Source organism: Protopterus annectens, chromosome 4.part0 (genome assembly GCF_019279795.1).
Source record: "Protopterus annectens isolate FY-2018-M chromosome 4.part0, PAN1.0, whole genome shotgun sequence".
NCBI lineage: Eukaryota > Metazoa > Chordata > Ceratodontiformes > Protopteridae > Protopterus > Protopterus annectens.
In genome coordinates, this window is record NC_056733.1 from 119568260 (window position 1) to 119592781 (window position 24522).

The 24522-nt window shown below is 39.4% G+C and overlaps 1 protein-coding gene across 1 annotated transcript in view; it reads left to right on the plus strand.

The window, feature by feature from the left end:
- The first annotated feature begins 516 nt into the window (after window positions 1-516).
- TIMP2 (TIMP metallopeptidase inhibitor 2) overlaps window positions 517-24522 on the plus strand; it is a 535925-nt gene continuing 511919 nt past the window's right edge. Inside the window, exon 1 of the mRNA XM_044068139.1 lies at window positions 517-1238. Coding sequence (XP_043924074.1) covers window positions 1109-1238 — 130 coding nt within the window. The 5' untranslated portion in view covers window positions 517-1108. The remainder of the gene's footprint in view (window positions 1239-24522) is intronic.

Sequence of the window (24522 nt, forward strand, 5' to 3'; positions counted from 1 at the left end):
CAGGCTATACCTGATGAATTTCAATGTGCAGAGCAACTGATGTGCTTTGTTAGGTTATATCTGCAGACAGTTTAGACCTCATGCTATTTCAGAGGCATTAAAATCTAAATAAATTCAAATGTTCAGCAGCTGTTGGGAAATTATTAGCCGTACATGGCAGTGGTTATGTAACCACAGAAGGAACAGACAGCAAGTAGCATGCACATCAGAGACAGGGACATTAGACTGCTTAAATAACTGCAAAGAAACAGAAGGTAACCATTTTTTCTGAATGGCATTACCTTCCCCAAAATCTTATATAATTATTGCAGAGTTCAGTACAAAGAGTGTTTGACTTGTTTAAATGGTTTCCTTTTTGATGAGGTTACAAAAGACACTTAAATAATACCATTAATGGATTAATTTTGCTGTATGCAGGACCATTACAATGAGACATTTTATATCAGCCCTGGTAAATGGCTTTGGTGCTGAGAGGTGGAGAGGGGAGTCTGTCTCATTTTTCTCAGATGAAGCTTTAATGAGGCAGTTTGACATGAAGGAGGGAACACAAGTGCTCACTTTAGGTATATTGTCTTGAAGAAGGCGGAGGAGGTAGAAAGGAAGCATGTCTTACAAAATCAAAATTAAAATCACAGCAACAGCAGCAGCTTATAAGAAGAAGAGGCTGGCTGTGATGGTCTCCCCACTGGCCGTTTGCCACAGGAGGAGGGACAGGAAGACTGTGTATGCAGTAATGAAATGGGAAGCTTAACTGAGACAGAAAAACACACCCATAGAAGGCAAGCAGACAGCCGTCAGAAGATACAGAAAGACAGAGACAGCAGACAGGCATTGCTGCATTTCCAGACTTTTTTCTTCATTTTGGATTGCTCACCACTTAACTCTGTAGAAAAATATCCACTTCTTGCTTCTTCACAGCAACATAAACAACCTGCAGGGGTCTGAAAGGGGAGAAGTTACTGCAGTCTCAGTGGGTCCAGAGGACTTCATTTGCCAGAGAGTTGCTCCCAGTTTTGTTTGATTCTACGCTGACCATTTTCACTTGCCTTATTACATTTGACCATTCTTCTTGAGCTTGTGTGCTGCTGGGCACTGTGAAGGGTTGAGAATGAGTGGACACCTGCGCACTGTAACTGCCGTGCTGGTCACCCTGATGCTCTGGAGAGTAGAGCAAATCACTGACGCTTGCAGCTGCTCCCCTGTCCACCCACAGCAAGCTTTCTGCAACGCAGATGTAGGTAAGCAACCTGGATTCTCAATCCTAAAAAGGGCATTTTGCATGTTCTTATTTTTCTTGCTTTCATGTAAACATCAGCTGGCCTGAATGGCTCTTTGGTAAGCCTGTATAGAATCAGCAGTCTTTAGGAGTATTTTCTTTCCTTCAGTGGTTCTGATGCAGTGTGTAAGCAAGCATAACAATATCTGGGCTATTTCCTGCATTACAACCATCTTGGCTTAACTGCACCCTTAGCTGTCTGTCATCATATCTGATGGGTTCCTTCAAGAAAATCTCTCTCTCTCTCCCAATATACACAAACACATACCATTTTATGCAAAAATCTCCTGTCTGATTATTTGCAAAAGTCCTGAGACATTTTAAAATGGCAATGAAGTCCATCTGTTTGATTTGGTTCACTTTGTAGTCGGATTTAATAAGCAACAGAAGAGCAGCTGGGAACTCGGCCCACCTTCTGTACTTGATGCATTTTTTCATTTTATTGCTCATGAAATGGTTAGCATTCCTGCTGAAATATCTGCCACTCCCTATGCAATCTGCTTTCGACCTAGAATCCCAAAAAGGAAGGGAAGAACATTTCCCCAGAGTACCTAAAGAAAGTAAATCTGCTAATACTTTCACACTGTAGCCATTGTTATTCACTGTTGAGTAGAAAGTAGTGATTGATTCGCAAGTGAAATTCAAAAACTGTACTGTATAAAAATATTATTCAGACACGCTACATTGGATTGAAGCTCTTCTGTATGTTTGCAACAGATACTTGGATGTATAGTGAGGTATGTGACTTTCCCACCTGCACAGGTTCCTCTGGTTTGAAATTCTCACACACATGATGGCTCTTTGTTACGTAGCATTTCCAAAAAATGCCTATTTTCTCTGTGCATCGATTTCTCTCACATTTAAAAGTAGGTTAAGTAACAGTTTGTGTTCCTGTGGTACCTATCCCATTGATAATATGAAATACCAACCTATGAACTTCAGATCAAATTGCTAAGTTTTATTTAACATGTAAAAAATGAGGCTATATTATGACTTTAAAACAGCTGTCACAGATTCCCAAAGGAGTGTTTACAAATGCCTTCACATTTCTCCTGACTCCTAAGCCAGGAGTTAGATCTAGTTCACATATGAGTCAGAGTAACAGTTTAAAGCTTGCTTTTTGCAGATGTAGTCTGTAGGCATTTTTTAATCAAAGGAGCAGTGGACATTCTAGTCACTGGGTGGGGGGGGGGTGCTCAAATAAGTTTAGATTACTATGACCAAATAGCTGCAGGATTTCCAAATAGCTGTTCAGATAAGATGTTTGCTACTCCTGAGACAGGAAGCTAGCTATACAACCATCAGAGAGAGGGAAGAGATGCTGGAGAAGACAAGCTGTGTATAGTTACATGTACAGCAGCAGCAGCTTTACTTGAGTAGATACAGCAGAAACCCATGGAAATTAGTGGCACAACAGAATGGTAGCTATTGGTTCTTCTACTGGTTTATCAGCCCCCCCCCCCCCCCCATCAAAACACTGTACAAAGTAGCAGTCTGGACTGAATCTATCAGTTAAAGGTAAGGCACACAGGATCCACAACAATGGTGGGGGGAATTAAGTGAAACCAGGGACACAAATATACCATTCATGGTTACTTTTGTAAGTACAACAGTTTCATTTCTGAGGCTGGAGACCTGCTTTGGAAATGATGTCAGGATTACTGAAATGCTGTATGATGTGTGGAACGACTAGCCACGAAAGAGTGATCTTCATTCATTTGGAAGGGGCTACTGATGGTGCAACAGAGACAAAAGGTCTGCATACAGCATGCTGAATGCTTTAGAAGTCTGACACACACACACACACACACACACACACACACACACACACACACACACACACACACACACACACACACACACACATATACAAACACAACCACTGTTTATTTCACTTGTACAAAGGAAACTGCACCTCTGTCGACCCAGAATGGGAGCCAGTGCCACTACACCCAAGAACCATATTCTCACCTTATTATGTTTTATTTTAGTTATCACTTTTTAGCCAAGTAGGTGTACTGGTCCAGAGATCCTTTTCAACCACAACTGGGGTACAACAGCAGGGTAAATGTAATATACGTGGGCAATTTACTGTGGCCAATTACACACAAACAAGAGTATATGTGGAACCCTAGGCAGATACAGAACGATTATGCAAATCCCATACTGACAGGGGCTAAAGGTCAAGATTGAACCCTCTACCCTGGAGCTGTGAGGCACAGATCTTATTAATCCACTGTGCTGCCTTATGCTGACTAACATGGTGCCTCCCTGCCACGAAGCTGGAGGCAGTTGCCCAATCTGAGCAGTGATCACTGGAGAGAGAGAGAGACAGAGAGAGAGAATGTAAGACTTAGAAAGATGCACTCTGGGAGTTGCAAAGCCAGAAAAAAAGAGTGAAATGTTAAAAACAAAAAAAAAATCAGAAAAGTTTGGCTGATGACTGGGAAAAGATAACTGTGGTGAAAGAAAGAAAGTAAAACTATGTACTTCTGCCATAAATTCTAAGTACAGGAATTTGTGTTACCGATGTAACTCACATGTTGCTGACAGTATTTTAGGCAGCTTATTTAGCTCCTCCTTCTAGTACCTAAATGCCCCAGTGCAAATGAGACAAAATCAGTGAGGCATAAATTAAAAAAAAACACACCCATCCAGTCTTTTCTTTCAAATAACTACATTAAATAAGTGCTTAACTTTATGTAATAGTATAGTATAGTAACGTATAATATAGTATAGTACAACATACTGCATGAGTTATTGTATAAGTACTGTTTAGCAGCCTCTGATTATACAGGAGGGGTGAAAATTACTTGTAAATGTAACATGATTGTTCACGCATGTCAGTCTGCAGTAAGAACATTAGATGGGAGTTACAACAGTGAAATGCACATACTTACAAGATGGTGAGGAGAAAATGTATATTTATATATCACCCTACACCTATCATGGAGCCCACAATTTCAGATTTATGTTATTCATTCCCTGTGTTATAACAGAATTTGCAAAAGGACAGTACAGAAAGAAATAAACTCAAATTATAATTTGACTGTCAATATTAAACCCTTATAGCAACTTACTTTTCCTTGTAAGTAATTAAAGTATCTCCCTCTGTGTTTTACACTTTGTAGTCTTTCTTCTGTGACATATATATGTATGCATGTATGTATATATATATATATATATATATATATATATATATATATATATATATATATACACACACACACACACACACACACACACACACACACACACACACACACCTTTGGCGGGGGTGATGCTGTCCTACTCAGTGCACAGACAAGTCGGCAAGCAGAGTGGCAGACCAGAAAGCTATGACATGAGCAAAGCCTAGCAGAGACCAGCAGATCCCAGCCTAGACCACGGTATAAAATTCAAAAGGCCAGGCTACGCCCTGAAAGCACACTGCCTACTCACACTACCCAGTTAACAAATGACTAAAAGCACTATGTAATGGGTTTAATAATGAACGGGCCTGCTGCATGTTCTAAGCTGCATTACAGGTACTCATTCTAACTTTATGTACTATATATGCTTAATTTAGAACCAAAAAAATAGCCTGTAATGGTAACAGCAGCACAGATGTTAGCAGCACATCACTGTAGTAATAAGCAAGCTCTGATGCTCACAAGAAGTGGGATTCCTGTACTAATAAAGGTATTAGACATGCAAAACTCAGTCTCCCAGAACAGTCAGCAGTGACAGGCAAAACAACTTGAGGAAGGAGCAGTTCAGGAAATTTCTGCCATTAATTCGAGCTCTAAAATGGTTTCTGAAGATGTTTTGCAGTTTCCAAAGATAATCAGTTCCAGCTTTCAATATTTTTCAAGAGTTCTTCATTACCATGAGCACTCGATCATGCCAGTGGCCAGCGCTGACACAGCAGTCTGCAGGAGTTTTGCAGCTGTCAAGAAGGTTGTGACAAATGGAGAGAAAAACAAACCATTTGCCAAGCTGGTAGTTCTATGGTAGTTTGAGGGCTGAACAGCAGCCTTAGACATGGGCGCAACACTGACTCATAAAATTCTCTGAGCCAGCAGGAACTGCCTGAATGGTGCTCTCATCCTGAAAGGAGACAAAAATCAGGTGGCATCTGTATACTGAATAATGTTGGCCTCCCCTGGCAGTCTTCAGTCTTATTATGAGAATATAAGTACTTACTGCTACACAATCAGTATTTAGAGAATGTTAATAGTCACAGCTGCTTAACTGAAAAACACAAACAACTGGTGCACACATTAATATTGGTAAAAAAAATTATACTGGCTGAAAACATTGCATAATAGCACTACATTTTGCTTTTCTACCCATCACTTATGGTATTTTATCAACCTATATCATTTCAGTGTATTTTCAGGAGCTAAAAGAAGACAAGTGAGCCTTCGACCTAATGCTGTTCATACCCAATGACAGGAAGTAAAACATGGATACTGTTCTCTACAGTCATTTATTAACAAGATACTCTTATGAAGTTGCCATCAAAAACAGTCTGCTGGAGTGCTGCAGCAAGCCCTTATACAACTTTCCCCTTATACAACTTTCCCTTGGCAACATGTGTCCCATCCTTTCTTCCATGTTCCCTTTCATCCACCTTTAAATTTGATTAATACTGTCTTGTGGCATTACCACTTTTTATGTGAAACAATTTTCTTGAGTGAACCTCAACTCCCTCTCCCTTCCAAATGCCACATATGACTCCTCCCTCCACTGTGTATTTCCCATTCAGTGATGTCTTGTCCACTTGTCTCATGGCAATAACGTAACGCTCAAATAACAGTTGCCTTTATGTCCTACCTCTGTGTATAGATGCCAGCAGCTTTCTGTGTTTCTTTATATCCCTCTGCCTTTCCATTTTGATATCTCTACTTTATACAATCCATCCATCTAATTTCACTTTGTGTGGCAACCAGCAGTGAACACCACATTCCAATATGGATTCATCAATGCCCTGCAGAAGAGGAAGATAATTTCTACATCACTGGAATGCAAAGCCATACCTACCCATTTGAGTAAACTGTTGGCTTTCATCACTGCCCTTTCATAGAACACTGCATGATATATCCTCGGGGTAATTATAAACACAGATCTTGTCCATCCTTTACCTTCCATATGATTACACTACCAGTCATGTATGTTTGACATAGATTCTCCACCAAAATGCATAACCTGCATTTTTGCATTTAATTCCATCTGTTCACTATCTGCTCTCCCTACATGTGTTACTGTCGACTGCCTGTCATTTCACATAAACAATAGTTATTGTTGAGTATGTCAACTTCAGTGTAAAATCTAACAGAAATATGTTAAACAGGAGACCCAATCCTAAAAAAGGAAGCCTATGGCTATCCATGGTTTGCCAGTGTTCTCCAGTTTTTGCTTCTGATTTCCTGTCAGTCAACCAGTTTGCTGTGTACCTCTGTGTTTGGGACCCCTGCTTTAATGTTCCTACCAGTCTCTTATTAGATACCGTGTCAAACACCTTTTGAAGTCTGGAGACACATCCACAAGTTTATTTTTGCCCATTTCAGCTGTTAACCAGCCATATAAGAAGATTAAGGAGAACTGGCTAAAACTGTGCCTTGCAAATCCATGGTGTTAGGTGTTAGGTCGAAATAAGAATAAGAGGCGTATAACTAACTGTTTTGTCCTGTGTCCACTTTTGTACCAAAGAAAGTGCCACACCAAGATTCCAGTCACAAGGAGCCAGTCTTTGTACCCAGGACAGGTTTGCATTTCTGCTGATAAGCACAACTGCAGATGCATTCAGCACCATGATAGGAAGCTCATCTACACCTTGCACTTTATCAGCTCCCACCACCAAAAAATGACTTGCATTTTGATTTTGTCTCTCCCTAAAATGGAACCGCAAAATATCTTTGGAGACCGGTGTGGACTCTGAATTAATGGCAGCAGCTCCTCTCCCTTCCTATCTTCCATCTGTCCTCATCCATACCTGGTTTATAGTCACCTGCAAACTTGGTCAGCTACAAATCCTTTACATTAGCTTTGACCGCAAAGAAGTAAACACTAAACAGTAGTGGCCCAAGGATGGAACCCTGGGGAACACCACTAGTGACAGGTCTTTTGGAGGAGGTAGAAATGCCTACCCAAACTTCCTGGGTTCTATTTATGACCAATTTTACTATCCAACAAGTTATGTAGGGATTAACATTAAGCTGGGATGTCTATCAACAATACCTGAGAGTGGGATGGTGTTGGATGCCTTTGCCGGGTCTGGATATGTAGCGTGTACTGATTTTCCCTCATCCATTGCTTCAGTAACCTTTTTGAAGAAGTTAACCAGATTAACCAGGCAGGATCTGCCCTTAACAAAACCAAACTGGCTTGGGTCAAGGGTTTATTAGTTCCATAATGATCCTCTCCATAGCCTTACAGATGAGACCGATCAGACTTATATATAGGTCTATAATTAACCAGTCTGTTGATACCCTACCTTTGTTCAGGGGGATGACTGTTGCTATCCTCCTGTTTGGAGGCTGATATTGAATAGTCTCTGCAGGGGGTTTGACAGTTCCTGTTTCAGGCTGATAAATAGAAAGCCTGTTATCTGGTCCCATCAAAGTATTGTCTTAGTCTTGTAAAGCATTTTCAGGACTTGTTCTTGGAAGATTTGTGGGGGTGCAGATGTTGTTTGTGTGGGAATGTGATCTGGGAATGTGAAGGGGGTTATAGATAAATTTATCTGCTAGTAGACTGGCTGTGTCCTCAGGGTCTGAGTGTGTGATATCATTAACTATTAGCTCTGTGCAGTACAGAAATTCTTTCTGAGGATTTTGACATAGTTAAAGAAGACTTTCTGGTTGTCTTTTGCCTGGGTGGCTATTTTTACCTCCTATCTAACTTTGGTTGAGTTGATGAGGGACCAAAGATCCTTGTTAGGTTTAGCAAAAGCATTTTGACATCTTGATAGTTAGGTTTCTTTTGGCATGCAATGAGTTTTTGTTTTTATTGTAGACCTGTTTACATTTGGGTTCCACCATATTTTTAAATTTGTCTTTGTTTTTGCTTTGCAGAGGAACAGATGGGAGACTGAGATCACTCAGTCTTTTGATTACTTCAGCTAACATCTTTCCACCTACTCATTTAACTAATTTCTAACCCCCAAATCATTTCAATCTACCTACAGTTCCCTACATTTTTTCACTTCATTGCAGCACCTTAGTGTCCACTGGGTGAAAAACACTTCCTTAAGACAGAAATAAAACTTTGTTTTTATTCCTTTCACCTATGCTCTCTGTTTTTTTTCTGCTGTGCTTCCTTTATAACCCCACTTTTCCTATTTCCTTGATGATATGGTGACTCCAAAGCATGACCCCATCTTTCTTCTTTCATTTTTTAATGCTATGCCCTGGGCCATATGTCCTTCTTTGTACTGCAGTGCTTTATCAATTAATCATTTTAGGTTCACTCCTCTAAACATACCACCTGCCTGAGTTGCTTCAGAGCTGCATACATACTTTGAATCTAATGCTCTGATCAGTGTAACAATGACATGTGTTTACACTGAGTGTAACCCCAAACACAAGCAAGTCAGTATTCTGTTTGGGTTCACCCGAGCTTCCTCACAACATGATGCATTATTGAGTTTAGATGTGATGATCACTCCCAGTCCCAGACCTTTTCCTTCTCAGTCTTTTTAAGAGCTAGTCCCACTGGTGTATGTTTCATTCGCAGATCAGCCCCACCAAGTGCATAACTCCTTTACTTATTTAATTTCGAGCTGCTATCAGTCTGGCTGCCATGATAGGTTTATCAGGTCTGAGTATTGACTTTAGCATGTCACTGACAACATCCTTGACTAATGCAAAACCTTAGTGCCATTAATAATCCTTGTAATGGACGCAGTTATGCTGAACAAGACTCAGTCCACTGTCAGTCCCTGTTTTCCAGCACTGGTTACTGATTTCTCATCAGACATCTCACTTCACTCACTACCTTCAATTCTCTACATGTCAGCCAGCTCATTGTCCACCTGTGATCATACCACTGTAGTCTCATTACTCAAATTTCATCTTCTTTGTTATATGTAGCATGTGTCAAACATCTTCATGAAGTCCACACATACATCTACTGAGTTTCTTTCATCTCAGACATGAGCACATTGTACAAAGTTTCTGTATGGCCAACTGAAAATCAGGCCAAAACCAATCCAAATGCAGCAAATTCACCAAAGGATAGTGTCCATGTACACAGTTAGTACCTTTCTTTCACTCAGGCTCAAAATTATCATTGCCTGTCAAGGCTTCAGCACCCCCATGTTGCATATGACTTGAAAAGAGAGTTTGAACTTAAAAACTCCATGTTTACTAGTTCACCTGACAATCAGTATTATTAATACCACTGCAGGACTGCATCAGACTCTTCTAACTGATCTATGTTGCATGAAGCTATCTTGTTTTCCATTTGCCATGTCACTGCAGGAACTAACCCGAACTATGACACATTTTAGCCATATAAAGTATACATTTTGCCGCAAGCTCCATTTGAAACATAATTTAAGCTGGAAGACCTATTGGACAAAAGTGCCTCTTTTCAAGGGCAACCCAGAAATACTGTCTGGCTAAGTGACTTGTTCTGACACATACAACAAGGAAATGAAGGGTGAGGGACTCAAATTCGGGATTACAGGATGATTTTTGTCAGCAATTAAACTGGCAGACATTCACCTCATCAGCTTTGTTTGCATTTGTTATATTGGTTTTCAAGAAACTATAGTTGTCTTTCCACCTAAAAACATTTTGACAGGAAACAGCATCTTCGTATGATGAAAACCTGTAATCATTCCCACATTAACATACAGTTCTTGTCCAGTAACAGCTACGTCTGCATACTAGTAAGAAAATGATTCCAGTCTTCATGGTAGATACCATAAATGCCTTGAGGCCCATTTTATGGATACTGAAATTCTATGCCCTTGTGAGAGCTTTCTTAGTCTACTTTCAGTAGAAACAAATTATCCATTTGAAGTTTTGAACTCAGTTTCCAAGACATCACTGAAGATAAATTTCATATTCATATTTTCCTACAGTTTAATTACAGGGTAAGAAAACTGTGAAGTATGAGGCTGAGAACAATTTGTGTTTGTAAAATAATGCAATTATTTAATTCAGCAGATTTAAACGACCAGCAAAAAGAGTACTGTTAGGCCACATGAGATTGGTGTTAGAAGGAAGAAAGATCACTCGCAAAATGAGCTGCATACATCTGGTACACCTACATGAAAAGTGTTCTTTCCTGTATCATAAAAACAGCATTTAAAAATCTGTGTCATCTTAATTAGGATATCTTCTAGAGTGACTTGATGAAGAAAGATTTGCAGATGTCTTTGTTTAGATATTTCTGTGTTTTTGTCAGGGTCACTCCATTTAGATGTCATATCAGTCTACTGCATACCTCTCAACTGTTCAGATTTTTGAAGACTGTCCAGATTTTTGACTCATATTTTTGGTCTGTTTTTCATAAAATTGTAGTTTTCTGGCAAATCATTGAGGACTGAAGTCAGAAAAAAATGGCGCACATTTGATTTTCAGACTTCATATCCTTCAAAAAAATTCATGCTATTACAAAACTGGTTATTCTATCAACTTCCTAAGTTTGTAAGAGCAATATTTAAAAGGTGTCCCTATTATTGGGCCTTTGTCCCCACCATTATTTGTGTCTTTGTCCAGATTTCTTGCTCTAAGAGGTTGAGAGGTATGGTCTACTGCTGTACTTTCCCTGACTCTTTTCCCTGTTGACTGAAGTATCATGCATGCTTTAATGGAGAAAACAGAGTTTTGGCTGTCCTATTTACACCCCTCAGCTTTTCTTGATTCTGGGTCTCTTTTGAGCCTATTTCATCATTGTTTTAAATTAGATGCCGCAGCCCTGCACTGTTGTTAACACGATTTTCTCAAATCATTATGATTAGTTTACATTTGAATTATGTTTCATTATGTTCATTTTGCAAACAATGTTTACAAACTGAACAATTATACATTAAAGACAAAAGTAATGTACAGAGTAAATCCCCCATATATACTCTTATTAGGTGCACACCTGTATTCTCTTTCTGCTAAGACATACATCAGAAGGACACGCTGGACATCATGCTCTGGTACTTAGCCTGCTCTAAACATGAAATACCAGACTATGGTATCAGATAAGGACCATGTGACACACTCAGTCTAGCTCCTTTCATGCCTTTTGAATAATGCAAATTAAAATCCCAACCATTAAAATGGATATAGCTCAAGATTGCACAGGTAATATACTATAGATATAAAACAACTTTTGCTGTTACAGCAGTGTCTTAGTGTTGTTCTGAGGTCTGGAGTTCAATCCTAACCTCTGATCACTGTACGTTTGCATGTTCTTTGCATATGTGTATGTGAGTGAGAATGTGCTTCCTTCCTAAAAATATATTGACTGATTGGCTACACTATATATATATATATATATATATATATATATATATATATATATATATATATATATATATATTTCATAGGCTTAGTATAATTCCAAGGTCTGGAGTTCAATCCTAACCTCTGATCACTGTATAGAATTTGCATGTTTTTTGCATGGATGTTTTTGTGTCTGTGTGCTTCCCCAAAATATACTGCTTGATTGGTTACATGAAACTGCATATATATTATATATTTATGTCATGATGTGATGCCCACTCAAATTTACCCAGTCTTGTTCAGGGATGTTAAGAATGTCAGTAGGCACTAACATCTGAAGTAAAACAGCAGCTATAATAACTCACAAATGCAGCATGACAAATAGACAGTGATCAGCTCCATATCACATTACATTTTAAAACCACCTGCCACACTAGACTCAGTACATTATCAATTGGTTAGTTCTTAAAGACACAGATATATTTTACACATCCATAGTATATACGTATAAAAAGATGTGCAGACTTTTTATTATAATACCCTTCTGGTCCACAATGTAGTTGAAAAGGGTCCATGGACCCACCTGTCCTGTTAATGAAAGGTAGTATTTAAAAAAATAGTAAAGTTGACACATAGATATAAAACACTAAATATAACATACTTCATTGTGTTTAAACTTCCATTTATTTACTGATTTAAATAAGCCAGTACTGCTCCACATTGCTTGGTTCTGGTAGTTTTTACATGAAGTTTGCATGTCCTGCTGGTGTCTACATTATTTTTGCTGAGCCTCTTCACATCCCACATTCCATAGATAGTTTAGTAGGTGAACGATGATAATTCAGATGAATGATGTGTGTGTGTGTGTGTGTGTGTGTGTGTGTGTGTGTGTGTGTGTGTGTGTGTGTGTGTGTGTGTGTGTGTGTGTGAACATGTGTCCTGCAGTGGACAGGAATTTCATTGAGGACTACTTCCTGTTTTACTCTGATTGCTTGCTGATGTACGCTGCAGGTCTCCCATAATCCTGAAATCTTAAATAGGATAAAATGAATTAATTCTGGAAATGGATGAATGAATGAAATGTTGAGAACCAGTCCTAAGAGTCATAATATTAATACCCATTTGTTAACCAGGTAGGCCCACTGGACACACAGTCCATTTCCAGGGGCATCCCAGGAGTAGTGTTTAATTAATTGACTTGACCAAGGTCATACAGTCAGCAAATGAGAGCTGAGGCAATCAAACCTGCACCACAGGAACTACAGCCATCAGCCATGAAATATGAACGCATCACCAAAGGTATATGAAAAATTATGATAACACAATAGCTACTGATAAAAATTCAGAAAGAAACTAAACACTGGAAAAAATTAATATTCCTAAAGTAATCGATTAACAGTAAGCTATTTAAATTGATTGCAGTGCAAAAATACATAAATGTAAGTATTCTTCCAACAGTCCTTAAACTTTAATGTTTATGTTTCGGGTGTGCTGAAAACTGTCAAAAATCTGGGACATCATGACAACTGGAAAAAAGTTAATCTAAAAATTTATATTCTCACTGGTCCACACCATGGTAACTGTAACAATCTCAGGTGCTTAGAACAACAGCAAACTGGATCTAGGTTAGAGATAAGAGGTATGCTCTGTGCTAAAAATATTAGAATGACATACATTTAATTTCCATGATGCCAGTGTGAGCATATTTTCTTTATACTTTTACAGAAGTTCCTGTAATTTGGATTAGTTGATGAACTACGTAGGAAATAGGAGTACATATATGACTAAATAACAATTGTGATGGCGTGATTAACATGCTATATTTTACTTATGCCATAACCAGTTATTAGCGCAAGAGTAATATATAACATGCCAGTCATATTACACAACTTATTATATAAAAAGAATTTTAGAATACTATTTGAATAAAGCACGTCTAAGTAAGTAATTCATCACTGATGGTGTGTGGAATGTGCTGCATTTTTTATTGAGAATGTATAAGTTACTTTGGGTTGAACTGCATTTTTATAGCAAAAGGGTCTGTGCACATGTTTTAGTTAAGAGTTTTGCTGCGGTGGACAGTGACCTACACAATGTCTGTGTCTATACTTTTGTGTCATTTTCTTATTCATGATGTGTGTTTTCTGAACATGCTACAGAGTGTGTAATGATGGGAAGTTACTATGGTGCTGGTGGTGGTGGCATTACTTAAGATATTTTTGTTAACCAGGAAATTCTAATTCTGTAAAGCCCATTTACAGTAAAGGCCCGAGAAGAAAGGTACAGAAACAAAGCTACAAAAATACAATAAAAGTTGACCTCAATAGAAAAGTAAAATTTGTTAGATATTTACATAAAAAGAAACAAAACATGAAGACGTATGCACAATATACAACATTCAAAACTGTCAGAGTTGAAATATCTGTATAGAGTGAGACAGGTGAGCCTGAGAACTTTTGTATATAATACACTTTTGTCATTAAAGGTACGACATCAGATTTGACAAGATCAATGCTTAAAACCTGCCATATGACAATTTGTACCCTGCCATGTTAATCTGAGGGCATATACAGAAAAGAAAAGGAAAGAGAAAAAGAAAAGGGATGACACAAAGAGGACTGAAGTGAGGAATAAACAGGAGAGAAAAATGTGAAAGAATTATCATGGAAATGATCAGTAATGACTTAGGAAACCTTCAGACACTGGATCTAACCAAGTTTGGTTTTGTCAGGGGTAGATTATGCTACTCAATGTGGCGCACCTCTTTGAGAAGGTCAGCAAGGTAATGGATGAGGGCAAAACAGAGCATACTGCCTATCTTGACCTGGCTAAGGCATTTGATATAATAGCCCACTCTGACATTGTAAACAGACTCATAGAATTCGGCATAAACCCCTATGTTACATGCTGGATACCAGCTGGCTCACAGATAGGACCCAGGAAATAAGGATCGCGGAATCCACCACCACAGAGGCTGGTCATTAGCAGAGTCCCTCGGGGCTTTGTGCTAGGTCCACTCCTTTTTGGTGTTTACTTCCCAGAAGGGAAGGCCAATGTCAAGGGTCTCTGGCTGACCAACTTTGCAGGTAATTGCAAACTAGGAGTAGTTATAGAATCCCCTCAAGGCACTTATATCCTCCAGGAAGGGCTAACACAGATAAATGACTGGTGTTGGAGCCATGGGTTAAAACCCAGTGCTAAGAAATACATAATACTGCCCTTTGAGAAGTCAGTTACCCCAGCAAACTTCCTCATTGATAATACACCTCTAAAAGTAGACCCAGTTGTCAGATATTTGGGGACATATCTGGATAATAATCTGGCTTTCGATCAACATAATTCTAAGGTAGTAAGGAAATCATTCTGTGTTGCTTAACGTACAAGCAAGGGTATGGCATCTAGGTCTAAGGAAGTTATGGTTTCATTATATTTGTCCATCATTAAACGCATCATTAAGTACAATGTCCCTTTCAGTATGTCCCTGATCAGGCACATGCAACAAATGGAATGTCCACAGAGGTTCCTCACAAAAAGAATATAGGGCATTAACAAAATGTCCTCTGCAAACCACCTCAAAACCCTATCCCTATACTCAGTCTCCTACAGACTGTTGAGGGGCAGTCTATGCCTGGCTTACAAGGCATCCTTGGAACCTACGCTGATGCAACTTTTGCATATCTACAAAGCAAATAGCATCAGAAGTATTCAATCTAGGGTCTTAAACGTTGCTTGTGACATAAATAGGACATGTTGGGGGAGGGGCAAGGATGTTTCTCAGAGAATACCCTTTCTCTGGAACAGGCATTCTATTCATGTGACTAAGAGTTCTTACCTAACCCTATTCATAAGCATAACCTGGACCAGTGGATGGGAAATCAGAAATTCATCCCTGGTCTGGTACCTATGTCTCTGATGAACAAAGGCAGCCTGGAAATGCTTGACTACCTGTGCCCTAGCTTACATATACCCCCTTAACATGACCAGTAGGGCACCGGAACTTGTTGGATACATTTGAGATGCATGGCTAGGCTTAAAAAGAAGTCATACATGAATGCACAATACCTCCCACTTTCCTGACATGTGCCACTTCACAAGGTAGGTAGATGGGGAACTGCAGCATCAGAGCTAATACGACTGAAAGACAAGATGAAACTATCTCTCTCTCTCTCTCTCTCTCTATATATATATATATATATATATATATATATATATATATATATATATATATATATATATATATATATATATATATATAATACATAGCTGACAAAAGCAGAATAACCAGACTTAATACAGGAGAAGATAACAGGGATTGTATTGTGTGGTGAGAAGCAGATGACCCTCATGACAAAGTACATGTACATGGTGAAATTGAATGCATGCCAACCACATACACAGTATTCACACTGGGGCCAGCTGTGTGAAAACAGTGATACTGTTTCTGTTACCCTCCCAGAAAATTAACACTAGTACTGTTATACCCTCAGTTATGAATCCTATGTAGATTATGCATTTAGTTGTATGGATAAGCATGGATATCAGTTAAGAAATATAACTTATCATTCACTGGTAGAGGTCTGTATTACTGGAGAATATCTTAGTCATGGAATTAAATTATTAAGTGATTTAGAAAGTCAGTTCGGTTGAAGCTAATAAATATGAATAATGAAATTTGGACAAAGTGCATTGCAGTTTGGACAGCATTCATCTTGAACTGCATTGTGTACAACTATGTGTGAAGAGCAGGAGCAGCAGTATGCATACTGTGTCACTTTAAGACTTGTGCATATGTATGCAATTACAGCATGTTGTGCTGCTGTGTGCCAAGATCTGATGTACAATATGCACAGGCCCTGCAATGCACTGCCTGCACTCATTTCAACATGGTAGCCATTGTACTGAATGCATTTCATAATCTGTGTGGTTTTACAATATGTGTGCTGTCATGACATATATGTCTATGCCAACTGCTGCTGCTTCTCCTGTGCTAAGTTGTACTTCCCCCCTCCCCACACTGTCCTCCTGGTCACTGGTGCTGGTGGCCGACTTGGAATTGATTTTATGGGCACAGCCTACCTCCTTATGATAGCTATGCTGTGCAGTATGGCACACGTGACAAGCATTCTCCTTACCTTGTCAGTTGCACATGCCTCTCCTGTGGGGGTCACGGCATCTGAAGTATGTGCGGAGAAACCCAAACACACATTCCACACCAGCATGTGTCTGTTCTTGGGTGACATGAAAAGAATATTCACTGAATGTTCAGAGATGCCACAGTATCAGCTTTATCAGATGTGTCTCAAGAGGATATCCTGTGACACCCACAGTGCAGGAAATATGTCTTAGGCAAGTTTGAATGCCTCAGGAAAACACTATGTCATAAGCATTACCAGACACTTTACTTCATATTAGATGTTTTGCTTCATATGCTTATAACAAGATGTCCCTCTGGAAATTGCTGTTAAAGCAGCAGCAGAATTTACACATGTATCAAATGTTGGTACCATACTCACTGCCAGCATACTAAACAGTTGTGCATTTGTTATGAGACTATGTTCACTATATATAACCAGACATTTCAAAGAATGGCATCTCTTCCTGTTGATGTATATATTCGTACGGTAGGTGGATCTTGCCTTGATTACAGTATGTATGCAGTCAGCAGCACCTAGTCTGTGGAAGCTCTTCATGCTGGTAGCACTCTTTATAGTCTTGGGTAACTGTATCTGATCTTCTCTATGTTTTCACAGCAGATGCAGGAACTTGCCCATTACCTTGATGTAGATGCCTTGGAGAGGAGACACTTGTAGTAACTTCTGCTGTGTGCTGGAAAGTCCCTGTGGCATGAATAATCAAGGCAACACATACCTCAGTGGGGAAGGAATAATGCATTCACCGAGCTGCCAGCAGTAAATGTTTTTTTAAAACCATTTATTCGTGTCTAGTTGTATCTGATCATCTGCACTGATGCAGTTTTCCTCACAAGTTTTAATGCCACTGTGGCTCATCTTTCATGCTGATTTAATGAACTGCTTTACCACCTGGTTAGGGTTGCCAGCATCGATACTAGCTGGCACAGAGAATCCTGCAGAAGGGTAATAGTGAGGGGAGTGGCCACAGCTACTCACAGTGGTACAGACAATTGTACAAACTGTAGTGGAAGCCCCACCCCCTATGAACTGTTGGTGCTATCTTAGTAGGTTACTGCTTTCTATTAGGCATAGATTAGGAACACTCTTTCTTACCTCCCAAATTGATGATACCTATGAACTTCACCTACAGGTCTAGCCTAATTGCCATTCCAAGATTGTTTTCCACTCCCACCCCTCCAAAAAAAGTCAATTACTTAGCAAAGTTTTGTTATTGCTCAGTTCTCCTATGGTAGCTCCTACAGGTGCTTCAGCTGCTAATCAAACATGGGTCCCCCAGATAATATTTAGGGGTGCATGCCTCTACCAGTGGTGCTGACACTGAGCTGCATTATGTGGTGTGAATGCCTCAAGTGGTCCTTAGTAAGTCACAGTCCATTCAGAATGAGTCCGTGATCTCTTGCTCAGTTAGATTATGCTGTGGCAATCATAGACACCACTGCAGATTCTGTTGTAGACCTTGGATATACATAAAACTGGTTTGAGTGAATTAGCCCTGCTGTGATCAAAACTTCTTGTATGCACATTGATATTTTTCTGAGTGCTGCTCTAATTTATACTTATTCATTTCACCAAGGCAGTGTATGTCTGTGATATTTCTGCATTTCACTGGAGTAATAGCTGTCTGTGATATTTCTGCATCACAGTCTCTGTGTTTTATCACTTAATTGCAAACATTAGCATTATCTGTACCTATAATGCATACCATGTATTTTCCACATGTGCAAGCCTTCTTTTTGAATTATCAGCACCCTGTATGTTGTTTGGAACTCGACAAAAGAACCATGCATATTCCAGCTCCTGAGCTTTGCCTATATTCCATGGTTGAAAAATTGTAGGGAGCAAATAAAACAGAATTGTGAACTTGTGATGAATAGTTATGGGTATTTATATAGTTCCTCAGCTGTAACTTTGTTTTGCTATTAGGTGTGATCTGATGTCATGCCTGAAGAAGTTTTTAGGAATGTAATCTTTTACATTTTTACAGCTTTGGCACAGTTAGAGTGACTCTCCTAATTTTGCATTTTATCAGTTTGGTGGTGTAAGCCTTCTCTTTGCACCATCAGCACCCTGTATGTTGCTGGGGACTGCACAAAAGAACCATGCATAGTCCATATTCTGAGCTTTGCCAATATTTCATGTCTGAAAAAACATAGGAAGCAAATAAAATAGGCATGTGAACTGCCACAGCATACCAGTAAAGATGAACAAAGTAGTCAATCAGATGGCAGGATTAGAAGAACTGTTCACTGCCACTGTAGAATATGCAGAAACTGATTTAATGAAATAATTGATACAGTTAATTTCTACATGTGTTATATCATACTCTCTGGAGTAAATGACCTGAGGTTTCACTGCATAAGTAGAATAGGCAACGTTATGTGTAATTAAGAAATGTCCTTTTTGATGGGATTTGTTTATTCACTTTAATGTAATCATGCTTTTCCAAATTCATGGACTTTCTTTAATGACACTGCTGTGCTTAACAGTTGCTTAAAGAGCTGATGTTTTGAACATGTATTTATTAGGTTAGATGTATAACATATTTATTTATGTATAGAAATGATGGTTTTCACTTTTCTAATAAATGCTGTTCTGACTTTTTATATCTGTTTCCTGAGACTGAAACCACACACTTTGCATGTTGTCCAAAGCTCCGCCTTTACACTAGGAAACATTCCGAGTATTGACAAATCGGTCGGACCCGTTTCATTTGAAAGTTCAACTGCAGTGTAAACAGTAATAAAGAGAGACACACAAAAAACAGAAAGACAAAGGATCTCCTCATGCAGCCCTAATGTATTCTGCATACAAAGTCTTCTGTCACATATCCAAATTCTTGACCTTTAGCCATATTCCCTACCCCTATTACAAACAATCACGTAGTCCCTCATCTAAGAGACACCTTCGTTTATAGTTCACTCATCCTAGACTGCCACCTTTAACTAATGTCCACGATTCCTCCTTTGTCTGTACCCCCAACACCACTCCTTACTTTCTCCTCATACAACACACTCCACCTTTCTTTCAGTGGCTTACCCTTATGTTCCCCTTTCGTACTTCAATCACCCTCCTCATTCACTTTCTTTACTCTTGTTCAGTCAACCGCAAAAACAGCTTCCAGTTTTGTGCTATTACCTCTTTAACTAAACCAGCCACCAACTGCATTTCCATCCGTAAACTTTTATTTTTTTTTTTTCCATTTGCCAAACCATGTAGGTTCAATAGCCCAAGGACCCTTTGCAGGCATGACTTGGGCCACGAGGCAATAAAAGCAGCATATACATATGTAAGCAGTAGATAATACAAATAATTAAGAGTGAAGGCAACATACATATGGAAACATAACGCAAAAAGTTCAATTAATTAAGAGTGAAAGGCAACTTAAACTACAATTATGTACAAAATAACTATATTATGAAATGAGCTGGCATACTATAAAAGTATAGTAGGAAGGGGATAGAAGAAGGGAAAAAGGAACAAACTGCAATTGTGCTGGTAATAAAAGTGACAGAAAGAAAGAGTATATCCCAGTTTTCCCCTTTACATCCCAACATTACACTTTTGATACTAATTCCAAAAACCCACATTAAGTTAATTTCTGAGTGTAATTTATAAAACTGTGCCCACATGTTCCTCTAAATCTCCACAATCCTTAGAACATTTACAATCCCACCACTAAATATCATCTGCTCCTTCTTTTTGCACCACCAATAAATAACTATCCTTCCGTCGTAACATTTCTCCCAATCTCAGAGCTGCTTTAGAGATTATGTAACATCTATGAACCGACTTTTTTTTTGCAAATCATAAATAGCCCTACATCTTTCAAAGTATGCAGGGTCAATGAAATCTCCCACACCTCATCCTGTCCCACTTCACATATTCTGTTATCCATTTCTCTCTTAACCCTCTGAACTTTCCCCATTTATACTTTTTCTTAAACTGAATGGCAGTTAAAACTTCTCCTACACTTTTTGACCTATTAATTTTTTCTCTCCTTTATATTGTTGCTTTGGTATTGCAGCATCTATAAAGAAAAGTTTGTATCGACAGTAATGAGGTATTTGGATCATTTGTATGTAGCTAGCCACTAGCTATTTTAGGGAAAGTGTATTGCCCATAGCAGTGGGGTATTAGAACACTGTTTTAGCCCTGTGTACATTGTTCTGCATGTTTATTTTATTTATACTTTTTCTGGGGGCATTTTAAAATCAGTGTAAAACTCCCTACTGGTCTAGTAGTTCTGCTGCTGTCCCATCTAGGGGCTGTATCTATTAAAAAACTTTCAAGAGTAATCGGTTTTACTTAGCATTCCTTTTTTGCTGGTGCTGTGGTGTTTTACCATCTATGAGGAAAATATCAAACCCCAAGTAGTGAAGTATTTACAGCATTTTCAAGCAGGATCCTGGTTTGTAGCTACTGTGTGGGAGACTTTAGTGCCTACAGCAGTAAGGTGTTAGGGCAATATTTCAGTCTTGTGGCTGTGTGGTACTGAATTTGTTCTATCATTTTATTGTCTCACATCTTATCTTTCCAGAAAATATAATATTTGTTAAATTGGTTGCACTGCTTGTGTTTAACCCCTGAAATGTTATTCTTATTAATTAAAACATAGGTTCTTGAGTAGATTATGTGGTATTGGGTCTTGCTGCCAGTTATGAATGAAGTGGACCATTTTTATTTTCAGGATCTCCTAGATAAGGTGTTTCTACTGCAATGTTCTGTTTGCAGATGTGCACATAAATAAAGATACTTTAACTCCTGCTACCAAGTGTTTATACCTTGTTAAGTGGTGTGAGGGTCTAAAGGCATGAAGAATAATGACGTCAGCTGAAACACAGACAACTATATGTGACCCTAAATTAGGCAATGCCAATGAATTAGGCAGGGAACAAGTCATCAATCAGCAAGCAATAGTCACTGATTAGAATCCTGGCTAGCAGTTGTAAGTAATCTTATGAACTTAGCAAAAGATGATTTTAAAGCAAACAGGAATAGGTGACATTTTACTGAAGAAGGAAGACCTAGCAATCCTTGTTTCAATGTAGGGGGCAGAAAGAGAATAAGAGCATTGAGGTTGGCAAGAATTCACCAACACAAATCTTATGGTAGAAAAACATTCCAGACTGAGTGGGAGACTGAGGGAATGAGAACTCTGAGGAAAACTACTTTGATTATTTCTATAACACTGTAGGCACACAAGTGACATGTATGGGCAGTCTATTCCAGAGTCTGGGGAGTCTCTGGGTCAGGAACCTATCCCTCCAGCATGTTTTGTTCATTGTGATGACAAGGTTTAGATCCCTGGAGCATGTGTCTCTGAGGGACTGGGATTTCTTTAAGTGTAGCATCTACAATAGTTCTGGGTTTTGACATGGGCTTGTATGTTAAGCAGAGATTGCCTCTAAGTAGACGATATGTGACAGAGTATAGGTGGAGTTTTTTTAGATGGTCAGCATAGGGCATCTGCTTTAGGCCTGTGATTCTTTTAGTGAGGTACTTCTGTGGCATTTCCAGTTGTTGCAGATGTCTTGAGAGGTACATACCAAACGAGGCATTGTATTCATAATGGGTCTAATGAGGGATGAGTACAGTGGGACAATGACCTCATTTTTTCTGGATGAAAAGCCCTTAGTGATGAGGTGTGCCACATAGAAGGATTTTCTGACTGTTGTAGCAATGTGGTTATTGAAGGTGAGACCACTGTCCACCTGTGTCCCTAAGTCTCTTATCACACTTTCAGTGTTTAGTGTACTGCCACCTACGTGGTAATTCACGGGTACATGTTTTTTCCCAAAGGGGATAACTATACATTTCTTGGCACTGAGCTTCAGTCCATGGCTCTGGCACCAAGCATCTATTTCTGTAAGGCCCTTCTGTAGAATATCCACATCATTTGGGGATTCAGGAATGGCTCCCAGTTTGCAGTCATCTGGGAACTTTGTTAGCCAGAGTCCCTTAGTGTTGGCCTGTACACCAGAGAAGTAGATGCCAAACAAGAGCAGTCCCAGGACTGAACCATGAGGTACTCCACTTGTCACTTGTCTGGAGCTGGATTTGGAGTCGGCTACTTTTACAGTGTGGTTTCTGTCAGTAAGCCATTTGGCAATCCATCAAGTGATGTAGGGATTAATGCCCTGTTTAGTAAGTTTATCTATGATTCCAGAGTGGGGGATGGTGTCGAAGGCCTTGGCGAGGTCCAGATAGGCTGTGTGGACCACCTTACCCTTGTCCATGGCTCTGGAGACTGATTTGAAGAAGTCAATCAGGTTCAGGAGACAAGATCAGCCCTTTACAAACCCAAACTGCATGGAGTCCACTGTTTGAAGGTTGACAATGTCTTTTTTTATAACTTCCATGATAATATGTTCCACGGCCAAGCAGATCAGGCTCGTCAGACTGATGGGCGGTAGTTCTCGGGATCCAAGGTGGATCTTGTGGAGTGGGATAACTGTAGCTGTGCACCACTCAGTGAGCACAAAACCTGAGGTGAGGCTATGATTAAACATGACACTTAGGTGAGGTGCCAGTTCATTTTGGAGTTCATGCAGTATATTGCCTGGGATGTCATCTGGTCCCATGGATGCTGTATTCTTAGCTTTGGAGGGTGTGTTTTTTTACCTGTGTGGCCATTATTACCGGAATTTGGCAATCTTTCAGTACTGAGATGGGCCCTTTAGTGGGTGAGGGGGGGCGAAGTTTGCACTAAATCGATCTGCCAGAATATTGGCAATATCCTTGGGATCAGTATACTTAATGCCATTCTGTTTTAGCTCAGAGCAGGTCTGAGCATTGCCATTTACATTCTTGACATAACTATAGAATGCCTTGTGGTTGTCTTTGGAATCTTTGGCAATGTTATTTTTGTAACTAGCTATGGAGGATTTTATGAGGGATCACAGCTTCTTACTGAGGCTGGTAAGGGACTTTTTTGCATCCTGGGATTTTCCTCTTTTCTGCAACAGTTTCTTCCTTTTGTTGTAAACTTTGTTTATGGCAAGGGACCACCAGATTGGCTTCCTTTTTTTGGAGGAGACCATCTTGGTTCTATTGGGGATGGCACGATTCATGCACAAGTGGATGTGCTCATAAAGTGCCTTTTGTGTAGGATTCGGCAGTCAAACTTTCAGTTCCCTTTTGCATGGATGTCATGAAGTTTGTCACTTCTGACTTGAGTAGCATGAAGTTAGCTTTGGAGAAATTTTTTATGGAGGTTTCCTTACTGGTGGGTGTTGGGATGTGGATGTCAAGGGTGATTAGCTTATGGTCAGACCTGACCAATGAGGGGGGGTGGCCATAAGTGTGGAGCATCGACTTCCCATGTTGGTAATGACCAGGTCTAGGATATTGGAGCCCCTGGTGGGACTAAGGATTAGTTGATCCAGGGCTTTTGAATTTATGAATTCCAAGAACCGTTGGACAAAGGTGCTGGTACATGAGTAGTTTTCCCAGTTAATGGCAGGTAGTTGAAATCACCCAGTATTAGGGTGTTTGGGTGTATCTTAATATTTTCCAGTATGTTTAGAAAGGTGTAGTGAGAATATTTTGGCATGATGGGGGATCTGTAGCAAGCTACAATTTGGATTGCAGTCTTACCTAGTGTTAGTTGCACCTGGAGAATTTCAGACGCATTGTGTTGGGCAACTGGCCTGGTTTTGTGAAT